This window comes from Myiozetetes cayanensis, unplaced genomic scaffold (genome assembly GCF_022539395.1).
Source record: "Myiozetetes cayanensis isolate MyiCay16 unplaced genomic scaffold, myiCay2020 scf6-25, whole genome shotgun sequence".
NCBI lineage: Eukaryota > Metazoa > Chordata > Aves > Passeriformes > Tyrannidae > Myiozetetes > Myiozetetes cayanensis.
The window spans coordinates 13,249,945-13,263,113 of NW_026087853.1; the positions used below are offsets into that span (position 1 = coordinate 13,249,945).

The 13,169-nt window shown below is 37.6% G+C and overlaps 1 protein-coding gene across 1 annotated transcript; it reads left to right on the top strand.

Annotated features, from left to right (window-relative positions):
* Positions 1-6,784: 6,784 nt before the first annotated feature.
* On the top strand, positions 6,785-12,106 carry LOC126650389 (alpha-1-antitrypsin-like). The gene is made up of 5 exons (XM_050335141.1): positions 6,785-6,928; positions 7,678-8,368; positions 8,852-9,122; positions 9,837-9,984; positions 10,696-12,106. Exons 1-5 carry the CDS (start codon positions 6,902-6,904, stop codon positions 10,900-10,902), a joined length of 1,344 nt encoding a protein of 447 aa, XP_050191098.1. The 5' UTR covers positions 6,785-6,901; the 3' UTR covers positions 10,903-12,106.
* The last annotated feature ends 1,063 nt before the right edge of the window (positions 12,107-13,169 follow it).

A 13,169-nucleotide genomic window follows, 5' to 3' on the forward strand; every position in this document is an offset into this window, starting at 1 on the left:
CTGCTGCAAATGACTTTGCTGGCTTCTTGAAAAAAAGAATTTCTATGATGAAAGTGCCTTTTCAGTTCAATCATATCCCTGGAGATTAATTTATTACAAGTGAATTAACCTTATTTATACAAATGAGCCTTTGTTTCTCTTATGTGTATTGCGTTGAGTTTCTTTTCCATAAACCATCTGGAAACAAAATTCTTATGACTTATTACTTAACTAAACAAGAACATATCCTTTGTGGTTGGAAAACTGTTAACACCAATATGATGCTCGTACAGAAGGTCTGAAGAAGACTTTGTCCAACTTTGGCAACTATCTTATTAAGGAAAAGTTACTATATTGTTTACCATGTTTCATGTAGGAAAAACAAACCACATGGAAGATGCTCTGATCAAGAAAAATGTTTGAAAGGAAAAAATAACATAGAATAAAGTGACACAATCATAGAACCAGGTTGGAAAAGAACTCCAAGATCATCAAGTCAAACCTAAGTGTTCTAGTCATCATAAGAACTTTGGTTGCAGCCAGGAAAGAACCTCAGAGCAGGAGAAAACGTCTGTGCACAGAGGAGGTGAAAGATGTAATGAAAAGTCCTAATGCATATGAATACTGTTAGGTTTGCTGTTGTCACAGATACAGATTCTCTAGACACCAGAAAAACCATACCATAACTCACATCTTCAAGGGACAGATATTAGAACTTATATACTGTTCCTCTATCTTTCAAGTCTAAGCTGTGTCCCCTGGGTAAATCTTATGGGTGAAATTCTAAGACATTTTATGCCTCAGTTGCCCCAGGCAGAGCTTACTACCTCGTGCCCATGCCTGTCATTGTGCTGCGTGTCATAGCCCTGACATATTCACAGTTATGTCAAGAGTGACCAAACAGAGGCATTAAATAGAAGCAAATATGCTCTAGTACTTCTGTACACATCTAGCTTGTCAGGTTGTGAAAGATGGTGCAGCAATCATGACAGAAAGCTCATGTAGGTACAGCCTAGATCCCAAAGTGTCCTGTGGAGGCATGCTAATGCAAGTCATTGTTGGAACTGGAATTGTGCTGACCTGCCAGATTATGATCTGCAGAGGCTAAGAGCAACCACAATCTCTTCTTTTGCCTCCATTAAAACAGGGAAGAGAATTGCTGCATTAAACCATCTCAGTGATCTCTCAGAATCCTCAAAATCATACATTCTAAAATCTCACAGTGTCAAAGATTTGTTTAAGAAAAGGGATATGAGCAATGGAATCATATAATAAATTTAATTTTATTGAATATATTAATTCAGCTAGTTGATCGTCCTTCTGCTCCTTCACTGAGGCCAACAATATTAATCTATCAAACAATAAAAAGTTATAACACCTTTCAAAATTTAGCTCTAATACTTTCTATCTGGCTTTGAAAGCCAAAACCTTCAAGTATAATTCCAAAATATCTATATAAGGCATTTTCTTAGTGCTCAGTTAACCACATTTACATCACAGAAATAAAGAATTTAAGGTATCAATTTAAATTTAATTAGTAATACCAAGAGATTTCTCTGATAGTCAACCTAATTTCAAAATAAGAACTTTTATTCTCTGGTGAACTTGTCACTCAAAATGTTGTTTACATAGAAAGATTCTTTTACGCCAAGGGAAAAAGGTCCATAGGGCAAATTCTCCTAGTAAAATGTTATTATTTCCATATACCAGTTATAAGTGGTAAGATTTTTGCAAGAAGCCAAGCTTTTAGTGTCATTCTCTTACACCATTTTCTGCAGGTAGAACTGTTAAGCATGGAGCCTTGAGTTCTGGGGATTATAGGAAAAGGAGCCCTGTGCCACCATCTCCTGGTAAAATAAAGGAATGGACATGACAAATTCTCTCTCATTTTGAAACTAGGAAGAACAGTAGCTTTCTGGCTTGTTATTACTCTGTTGGTAGGAACTTCAATTTTCTTGTTAAGTTTTAGCAGCAGGTTTGGTGAAATGCTGCACTTGAGCAGACTGCTGTCACACAGAAGTGACGGTTTGGTGTCATGGTGAGTAGCAGATCAGCTCAGTATTGGGGAGGAGGCAAATTAAATATTAGAAATTACTGGGATAGAAAAAAGAAAAAAATCAATAGCAAATAATCATGCCACAGTCTAAATCTGTGGACTATCCACACATGGTCCTATAATAACAGAAGGATAAATGAGAAAATCTAGAAAATCTTTAGAAAAAGGTGGTGAAGTTAATCAAAGGTCTGGAGCAGCTCCTGTTTGAGGTGAAAGATCTTCAACCTGAAAAAGAGACCATTTGGAGGGCATAAAGAAGGCAAAATGAGGCTATTTTTCATTACCACATCTAATGCCAGAGCTACAGACCATCACATGAAGCAGATGTAGGAGCCCAGTTCAATGCCTATACAAAGAGGTGGTTCTGCACGCAGTTGGCAGCATATGTGGAGTGGCACATTGTAGGGTGATGCTGCAATTCCAAAGGTGTGCCAGCACACTAGTTGTTCCTCTTGTGTTCCCGACACAGACAAATTCCAGATGATCAATATGGCTTTTCTAAAAGATGTGTCTTCATTCACAATGCACAATTCACAATGCAGCCTATAAACATAAGCTTACTGGGAAGATATTCAATACTTTGTTTTTCCATTTCATGTTGTGTCTGTTATGTGTTTCACAAGAGTGACCCCTGCTAAGGAACCCTTCTTTCAGGGAGCCCAGGTTGCTGGTGGACTGAGGAAAGGCGGGACCACCAAATGTAGGGTGTCTGGTTGGAGGCAGATGAGGAATGGGAAAGAGCCTGGGAATGGGAACTTACAGGACAGAATAAGAGGGCTCCTCCACCTATTGTGGACCTTTCAGTATAGTGTATTCACTTTTTTTTTGACATGAGGAAAATGGGATTGACTTTTGTCTTTAAAAAGCTGTGAAGATGATAAAGGTGAAGCAACTTGTATTTACTCCTCATGCATCTCCTCCTGGTGCCCCCCTGCACAATAGACCTGAGCTGAAGCACCTTCTGTGGAGAATGTTTAGCCTCAGCCCAAACAGAAAGAATAAAAAAAGTCCTTGACCTCTCAGCCATCTTCTGTAATGCCAACCTCAGATTTTTCCTACTGAGTGAAAAAGTGAGATAATATAATAGGAAAGGTTAGAAAAGACCTGTGTTTACCTGGGTAAGATGGACAGGCTCCCTATTATAGGCTGCAGAAAGCAAAGTGTTGTGTCCTTCCATTGCACTGGCACTCTCCACAGAAAGTGCTCTCTGTGCATGAGGAACAAGTGCTATTTGAATTTTTTTCCAGTCTGATATTAAGTGATGTAAAAATATTTTACACCTGAGAATCACTATCAGGTGTAAATGAAAGGAAAAAATAGTATATTAAAAGTAAGGCAAAGAAATAAATTGATTAGGCTGTAAACACCAAGGTTGAGAGACATTAACTCTTCCAGAGAATCTACCATTAGAAGAGAATATATCATTTTACTTTACTTTATATCAGAATGGAAAAAAAAATCCTCATTTTATTAGCCTTTAGTAAAAAAATGGTTTAAAACAATTGCATATAAAATCTGCAAATTTTCAATCCTTCAAAGCTCTTAAAAATGCTTTGATGTTATTATTGTTATCAAAATATCACAGTTAGTTTGAGATAGCATTTCTTCCTTTTTTTTTTCAATTCAAATCACTAAGCATTAATTATTATTGCCACAGGTTCTGATTTAGCAAAGATAATGATGAAATGATTATCTTTAGTGGAACCACTCACACGTTGCTCATATGACTAGAATAAATAACAATTCCACATCTTGTGCGATCATTTATCATATTAAAAACAACTCCTAGGGCCTGTGTTTCTTCTTCTACTTGAATTACCCTCAGAGGACAATGCAAGTTTCCTGTCTGCCAGGCTTGTGCATGTATTATTAGATTATTACTCGTTCATCTTTTTCCAGTACCATGGGTACTTACAGGTGTGTGTGTGTGTGTGTATTTACATGTAAATATGTCTTTCACAAAGTATCTTCATAATTTACACTGTATTCCTTTTGAAGTTTGCATTTGATAAGCACATCTGCCAGAAGACATTCTCCTGCATATGGTTCAGCAGTAAGTAACAATGCAAACATGAACAGGCCATATCCACAACATAAAATCCTTTTGGTTTGAAATATATTTTGTGTTCACTTTACTTCAAATTTTATATTTAAAATATTTTATATTTTATAATTTAAATATATTAATTTCTTGAAAACAAATGAAGCAAAACTGTCATCAAAGAAAGAGCATATCTGAGTTCCCTGCTGGAGAAGTGCAAGTTAAATTGGAGTCTACAGTTAATGGAAAATGAGAAGCATCTTCTAAGTTTCATCTGGAGTAGAGATAATTTTCTTTATAGTAGCTGGAATGTGGATATGTTTTGGATTCGTGTTGAAAACTGTTGATAGTACAGAGATGTTTTAGTTCTTTCTGAACAGCACTTACACAGAGCCAAGGTCTTTTCTCCCTCTAACCCCGCCAGTGCTGGGGGTGCCCAAAGAGTTGTGAGGGCACACAGCTGAGACAGATGACTCCAAGTGACCCAGTGAGTATTTCATACCATATGGCATTGTGCTCAGCATGTAAAGCTGAAGGAAGAGGGAAGAATGTTTGGAATGATAACATTTGTCTTCCCAATTTATGGTTCACTGTGATGGAACTTGTTGTCGACATGGATAATTGGCATAATTCTAGTAACATTTGTAAGAGTTGTCTGCATTAAAACCCAACAGTTTAACATTGCTGAGAAGGTACCCTCCCTCTTCCTGGTAGGCTGTAATTTTTAATTAGTTAATTTAATTTAATTTAATTTTTTTTTTATTCTCTTCAATATCTTAGCCAGGTTTAATTTAATTTTTTTTTTTTATTCTCTTCAGTATCTTAGCCAGGTAGAATATTACGCATGAAAATGAAAAAAAGTAAAGCTATAAAGGCAAGAAACCTCAAAAACCAGAAAAGAATAAGTGTTGTCTGTCTTGGAGGATAAAGAAGGAATTAGATGGAATCCGGAAAATTAAATCCTTTCAATGAATTAGTTATTTGCTGGCGATATGGTAATACTGAATTGTTCTCTCATGATGTAGTCAATGTGTAAATCATAGTTCCATGATGTTCTCAAAGCTATAGAACTTAATAAATATGTTTTTGCTATTTTAAACAACATACATTTATCTTTTTTTATGTGGTTTTAGATAGCAGCAAAAGGTATCTTGAAATGGAACTGCTTCCAGAATCTCTGAGCCTGATAAATATACCTTTGATTAAAAACTGAAGAAAATAGCAAGGACTAATGAACAAAGTAGAAAGAACTTTGATTCTCAGCAGAGGTTGTGTATATCTATGTTATTATTTAAAGAGAAGAGATACTACAGCATTTCATTGCAAGCATGAGGTGTTGCATGACTCTCCAGTCAAAAAGGAGTCATCCTTCAGGCCATCCCTTCATTTATGTCCTTTCTGCCTCACTGTTAATAAACAAATTGATCTCTGTTAATGAAGATTAAGGATTATTGGTATGTTTGCAGAGCTTGCTAAACTGGAAACACTCAAGTTCCTGTTTTCCATCTTGTAAATCTTATTCACTGTTTTGTAAGCTATAATAGGCCAGTGACCACATGCATTGCTAGCTACTTTGACAATTCATAATCAAGTTGTAATTACTGGGCAATGGTTCAGTGATTTGTGGATTATGGATTATGGATCTTAACCTCACTTCAAAATCTGATGGTGGCCATCAACTTTTTGGGTTGATGATAATGTGGAATAAATGGGATGCAGATTGCACATATTACATCTACATGATGGAAATGACACTGTGACTGCTTTTGAAACACCAAAACCATTCTACTCAACAGAGGGGAGTACAATAGGTGCAATCAGATCTGTTTAAAAAGTTCATTTCCTGCCTTAGCTTCTCCTTCTGTGATTTGTCTGTATATTATGTTCAACCCTGAATATCATCCAGTGATACCAGCATATCTTTTTTAAGACCTTCTGGATGAAAGGTGAATTGGCAGCTTGTTTTGGTCCTCCTGATGTCCACTTCAGTTGCATATGGTATAGAAGACTAACCCAAGGAAACAAGGTATTCAGTGACCACATTTCCCTTTGCAGTCAGTCTCTTGTGCCATCAAAAATGCTGTTTCTTAGCAGTGGTGCTTTTGTTGTATATTTTCTAAAAAGCCAAGGGAAAACTCTTCACCAGTTCCCCAAATACTCAGACATAGGTGATGACAAACAAAGAGTAAACAACTGTCTTGACTGTAAATGTCTTACTAGACTGATAATGTCATATGTTATTCTTGTTAGAAACCTAGAGACCATTCACCAATCACCAGTCTGCCCTCCATAAGAAAAGCCCTGAAACCATTAAACAAGGTGTCAAAAGCAGTGAGGCAAAAGGGCTTTCTAAGTCCAAACCCTGTTTTGAAATCCTGAGACAGAGGTTACAGTTCCCAGGATGAAGTGAAGAGGACATTCTGGGAGGGACATTGCACTCCCACATGAGCTGTGCTGGCTCAGCTGGACCCGGGCAAGGAGTGGCCTTCACACAATGTCACAGTTTTCAGCTTCAGCCCCAAAGGGTATGGCTGTGGCTTTCCTGCCAGAAACCCACAACAGCAGGCTTCTCCTGTCAATCCTCAAGCATGGACTCAACAGGAGATACAGTTCTTGCTCTGTTCCCTCTTATCCGTAGTCCCCTCACCAGCACTGTTGGCATGTGTCTGATTTGGACAAATTATCCAAAATATCTATGTCATTACTGCTTGTTGTGCATCCTCACCAGCAATTTTTTTTTAAACTAATTAATGATTAACGGGGGTGCTCTGCATGACACTGTTCAATGGCACTGAAGAGAAGAAGGAGCAGATGAGACCAGATGAATGCATCAAGATCCTTTTTGTAGCACTGTAAGTACCCTTCTAGTTTTCTCTTGGATTATTTGTACATTCAGTTTTGGGGAGTTACATTGTTGCCTGTGAAGGGCATCTTTTTACATCTAAACAAGGGGATATAACTGTTATGAAAAAGTCAAAACATTTCAAAAGCCAGAAAGAACAGATAGTGAAGAAGGCACTTTGAGTAGTTAAATAAAAATTTGGTGTGGAAACAATACAGATGCCTATAGACTTTCTTACTACATTGAGCTAGTATTTCATCTTTGAAGAAACTGTAAGAGTATTTTGAAATTTTGTTTCTAGACAGTATGATCCATGTTTATGTCACATTTTTGTTTAACACAGATTTCATTTCCTAATTATTTGATGAATTGAGGAAGGCTAACAGGGCTGCAGTAGCCATCCTGCAGTATTGAGTACAAAACCAAGTCCTGCCAATTACTCTGGGGAAAAGATCATAAGCTTCCAGTTATTCGCAAATTTTTTAAAATATCAGTCTTAGCCTAGGATTTGGAATATGCTAACATTAAATTTAATAAACTTTTAGAAGTTTAAAATTACCTCTTTTTAGAGAGAACTAGGCTATGTAAATAGTGTATTAGCAAGTATGTTCTTTCTAGGTGATGCACTGACATGCATCAGGAATGTGAATTATAAGTGTATGGGAGAACAAAGTATGTTCTGAGAGCCTCATTTTACTTTACTGAAGCATGAACAGATTAATTTCCATGCCATATTTTGTACGTCTATTTCTTTTCCAGAAACATCTAAAAAGGAAAATGAAGCCCACCTTCTCCTTGTGTTTATTGCTGGCTGGTTTGTATGCTGTTGCCCAGTGTCATCAGCGCCCTCACTACCGCAATAAGCAGGATGATGCTAAAGGGACATATTATCCAAGACACAATTCTCAGTGGGAAGGAGCTTATCCAGTTAAGAACAAAACCTTTGTCAAACTAGTTCTCAGCAATGCTGACTTTGCATTTTCATTTTACAAGCTGGTCGCATCGGAAGCAACAGATCAAAATATTTTCTTTTCACCCATAAGCATCTCTGCTTCCTTTGCAATGCTGGCACTCGGTGCCAAGTCAGCGACACTGACACAGATTCTGGAAGGGCTTGCCTTTAACCTGAAAAAGACTCAGGAGATGGAAATACATGACAATTTTTGCCAACTCCTCCACATGCTGAACCGTTCAGACAGTGAGTTCCAGCTGAGCCTGGGAAATGCCCTTTTTATAGAAGAGACTCTGAAACCAGTACAGAAGTTCTTGGATGATGCCAAAAGTTTTTATGAATCTGAAGTCTTTTCTTCCGACTTTAACAACTCTGTTGGCACTGAGAATCAGATCAACAGTTATATTGAGGAAAAGACAAATGGGAAAATTGTTAAGCTAGTGGAAAATCTTGATCCTCTCACTGCAATGGTTCTTGTTAACTATGTCTTCTTTAGAGGTAAGAAATATCAAAGGGTGCAAAGGTTGTAGCTTAGATATTTAATGCTTATTGCAGGAAATGAAAACTTAAGAGAAAGAAACTGTAGTTTAAATATTTTAAATTGAGGAAATCATGGTCAGTATCTGGAAAGTTGTGCTATAAACTCAGGTATTTATGTTGACAGTAAAAATGTGTCCTCACCTGGTTTAGTGAAATTTTAATACAAATATCTTCCTTGAGTTTTTTAAATTCTTTGATGTGATCACAGACTCATGTTCCAGTGAAAGACAGTGTTTTCAGTGTTGTCTGTCTGTAATTGTTTCTCAGCACTTTAAAAAAAAAGAAAAAAGAAAAAAGATACAATGCTATAACATCAGAGGATGCAGTAACATGAAAAAAATTTGCTCTAATCAAAGGAAGGCTGTGGGACTAGATCCTGTTTTATACACTGTGACCATTCCTCTCTGTATTCCACTGAATAAATTTCCTTTTTGTCATAAGCTCATTGGGAGAAACCCTTCAGTACATTATACACAAGACAGGAGGATTTTTTTGTGGATCAGAAAACATCTGTAAAAGTTGACATGATGTATCGGAAAGGTTACTACAGAAATTACTTTGATGAAGAGCTGTCCTGTTGGCTGGTTCAGATACCTTACAAAGGAGATGTTGCAGCATTATTTGTTTTGCCTGACGAAGGGAAGATGAAGCAGGTGGAAGATGCTCTCTTGAAAAAGACTGTATCTAAATGGGAAAAGTTCCTCCAAGACAGGTAAGATTTTTTTGCTAAGGTAAGAGGTGACCATGCCACAGATTTGTAGTGTTTATCTTGCTAAGACAAAGCAATAAAGGCCAGGTTATTCTATTGAACTCTTTACAGTTACTGTCCTCTGTGTGGACTTCCCTTTTCTTAGCTGGAAAATGAAAAAGAGCTGTGGCTAGTGAAGAAGTAGGGCATTGAACTTGGGATCCATCTTGAGTTAAGTTCCTGGTTCAACCAAAAGTTACTTAGCAACATGATCAAGTTAACAGACCCTTGTTTCCTACAAGCATTGGGAAACTACAATAGAGAATCTGTTGGATGTTAGTGTGTTATGGACGCTGTATGTAAAAGCAGACTAATTCACCATTACTGCAGCTATTTCTGTGGTGGCCCAGGCCCTGCTGTATATTTGAACAGCCTTAGGGCAGCTAAATATGATCTAAATATGATCCTACTTGGCAGTAGTAGCTCTGCCTGTCACTGAGTTGGCATAGCTGTGTCTTTCCCCCCACTCCTTGAACCCCACTGTGGAAGCAGGGGATAACAGGCTCATTCTGCTCCAACCCTTCACATTAAGTAGCTAACCTGATCATAACTGGTATCTGGACCCTGAGAGAAGACTATTTACATTTAGAAAAACAAATGTGAAGTGTCAGTATACTGAAGCCACTAAAGATTATTACCTAGATGACAATTTGCTTTTATTTGTGTTGTTTGTTACAGAAAAATACATCTGCACATTCCAAAATTTTCTGTTTCTGGTACCTATGATGTGAAAAGGATAGTTAAACAAATGGGTATGATCGATCTGTTCACTGACCAAGCTGATCTGTCTGGGATTACTGAGGAACCTGGACTGATGGTTTCAAAAGTAAGTAAGCATATGAAAGCAGCCACAATATTTGTCTGTTCCAAGGAACCTGACATTAATATTCCAGGAAAAGCTTATCCCAATCTCTCTGAAGCATCACTCAGTCATCAGCAGTTGCCAGTCTAGAGACAAAGCAAGCCCTGTCTTTCATAAACCTGAAGCCAAACATGCATACAAGGGGTTAGAAATGCATGGTTCCAGGACAAGGAAGAAGACATACATGTAATTAAATGTTCTTTTGGCTACTAAACAAAATTATCTAAATGTAGCACATTAGCTTTGGTAAAAATTCCCCTAATTCCTCCTACAGAGGGCAAAAGGCTATTATTCCTTCCCTTCTAGTGTTCTCCAAAAGTTATTTTTTTCAGCGAGATGACAGGGTAAATTCACAATAGTACATGAAGCTGCCAAAGACAAAATTGAGTCTAGGCTAAATTACCAGGTTTCTTCCCTTCCAGAGTTTCTTGCCATCAGTCATCTTGACTGCTCCTTGGCTGCCTGCAGTTTGAGGGTTACTCTCTGCGCATGCAGTGATGGCTGTTGGCACTGCAGGGGGAAGGGGAGCAACTGGTGATGACCTTCCCAGAAGCTGCTGCTGCTGCTGGATCTCACTCCAGGCAGGGTTCCCTTTGCCAAGAGTGAAGAGGGTGGCAGACTGCTCTCTTCTGGCTGGGTTGTCAGCTGGAGGCCCTTTTGCTTTGTTCCTTGCAGGTGATTCACAAAGCCATGCTGAATGTTCATGAGAATGGCACTGAAGCAACAGGGGTCACAGTGATGGAGGTTACCTGGAGATCTGGTGATTTTCCTCGTCCGCCCCGAGTCAAATTCAACAGGCCCTTTCTCCTGGTGATTCTGGATAAAGTCACCCACACTGTCCTCTTCATTGGGAAAATCATAAACCCTCAGAAAAATGACTGATTGACAAGACTTCAGCACATCACTGCCTAAATCCCTGTGATCCTGTGAAACACTTATGTATGGATACCACTATGTACTAGAGCTCATCTTTCAACCATTACCCTTATAAACATAATCATCCCTTAAAACATAAAAACTATTTTTCCTTGTCCAAAAGTCACTAGTATTTACCCCAGCCTACAGCTGAGTATCGACTTGTAGTGTTAATGAAATACAAGTAACTTTTCACCAGTTTTGTGGGATGCCCTTTCTGACATGCTTCTGGGGGTATTCAGATTTTTCAAAGTCTCCAGATGATGTAGCTGTTGCTGTACAATCATGGTTTGTGCCTGCGAGAGAAGGAGAAGGGAAACAGGGAAAAGGAGGTACAAGATGTAAGACCTCTCTGTTTAATCCACTAACCTTTGATGATTATTCTTAAATATAGATCCCCTTAATATTGGAGCAAATTTTAAGTAATTTTTTCAGGTTTTGTAACCAAGTATGGTATGAAACTGTGGGATCAGTGACTGGGACACTGGAGAACACCCCAGTGTAAAGAGTTGATGAGTGCAGCTGTTTTAGTTTACCTTCCTCTGTCTCCTCCTCAGTGATAGTCTTCCTCATGGAGACAAGAAAGTTGCTTTTTCTTCACAGATAATGTTTATTCTACTAGAGAAGGAAGCCATAGCAGCACAAAGACTTCTGTTTTGTCTTGCTAATATAGCTATTGTTGCCAGTGCCTTGAGATAAAAGTCTTATGGAGCAGTCCATGACATAGGACCAGTTCTCCATTTATGGATTTATTGTCACTGTAGTTTCTCTTTTCTTCTACTAATGCCACCTTCACTATCACACTTTCCAGCTAGACTTGTCAGACTGTGGTAGAAAAATGGAGGAATGAAAAATTGTAGCTCCAGAGAGTTTCTATTTCCTCAGTAGGGACAGCAGAGCTTTCCTAGGGACTGTTAACCTGCTTCAAGTGTCATAAACACACATAAAAAATTCAGAAAATATTTGAGAAGTCACCTTTCTATGTTTTAGCAGTGGATTACTGTTATAGAGTAAAAACAGACTGTGAATTGATTTTTGTACCTTTCCTGAGTCCAACTACAGTAGATAGTTACACAAAGCAGTAAATATTTAATTTTTTTTTTTAGTTTTTTATTTTTTTAATGGACATCCTTAGCACATCTTATTAAAATGCAGAAAGGCAATGAAAGCATTTAGATTATAGACTGTCTTTTTTTATACGATAACTCAAACTGGTAGAAAAAATGTAAATGGCAACTTTTTAGATCTTAGTTTCTTAAGATGTCTGCTAAAAATATAACAAAAATGATGGTGAACATTTCTAAAATACAGTTTTTGTTTTGTTTGGGGATCTTTGTTTTCTTTGACATTAAGTAAATGCTATCAATATGAGTAAACTGTTGCTTTAAGAATACCAGCAAGGAATAGAAAAAACATTCCATGTCTATCTGCAGACATGTAACACTTGACATTCAAAGTCTTCTTCAAAAATCACATAAGCCAATGACAAAAGTTTCTTACTCATAACTATATTTAGTATGCTTGGTATTTAGTAACAAACAGTTGGCTTCATATCTCTGGACATATTAGGACTTGATCTTGGTCTAATACAGATAAACTGCTTCTAAAGATGATAATTTAAAAGTTCTTTGCAAATCAAATCTCAGGGCTAACTCAGGACGAATTGCCAAAGTCCAGCTTTGCAATGACAAATGACTCTGTAGGTAAATATCAAGAGACTATGTTTGTTGTTCCTCACGGACCTCAGATCAATAGTCTGCATTTGTTAATAGGAAAAAAGTATCCAGATGGTATTTTGCCAACCACATCTCACTTTGAGAGGTAACCTTCTTGCTTAACCCATTTGAAAGTGGGTAGAGAAAAATCAAGATGATTTAAGAACTGGAAAACTGAAAAATATCATGGTAGGGAATTATCTTCACATGGGAGTAGGAACCATACATGAATTGCCTTGGTTTTCTTTCTAATTTGGCAAAAATATGGTCATGTCCCTCACTGGAAAAATGCAACAAATATTTTAGTAAATAACAGGCACAGAAGGATTGCACAACCCCTCCTTTAAACTGTCAGCATTAAGGTTATCCCAAATCCATTGCAGTCATGGTTTGGTCAGGACAGTGTTTCTTCTTTCAATCTGCTGGATTTTTGCTTCTTCTTTCCTGGATTTTTATTTCTTGGTTGGCTCTCTGATTGTGAATTTTGTAACCAAGAAGTCTCAGTGCAGCCAAGGAAGG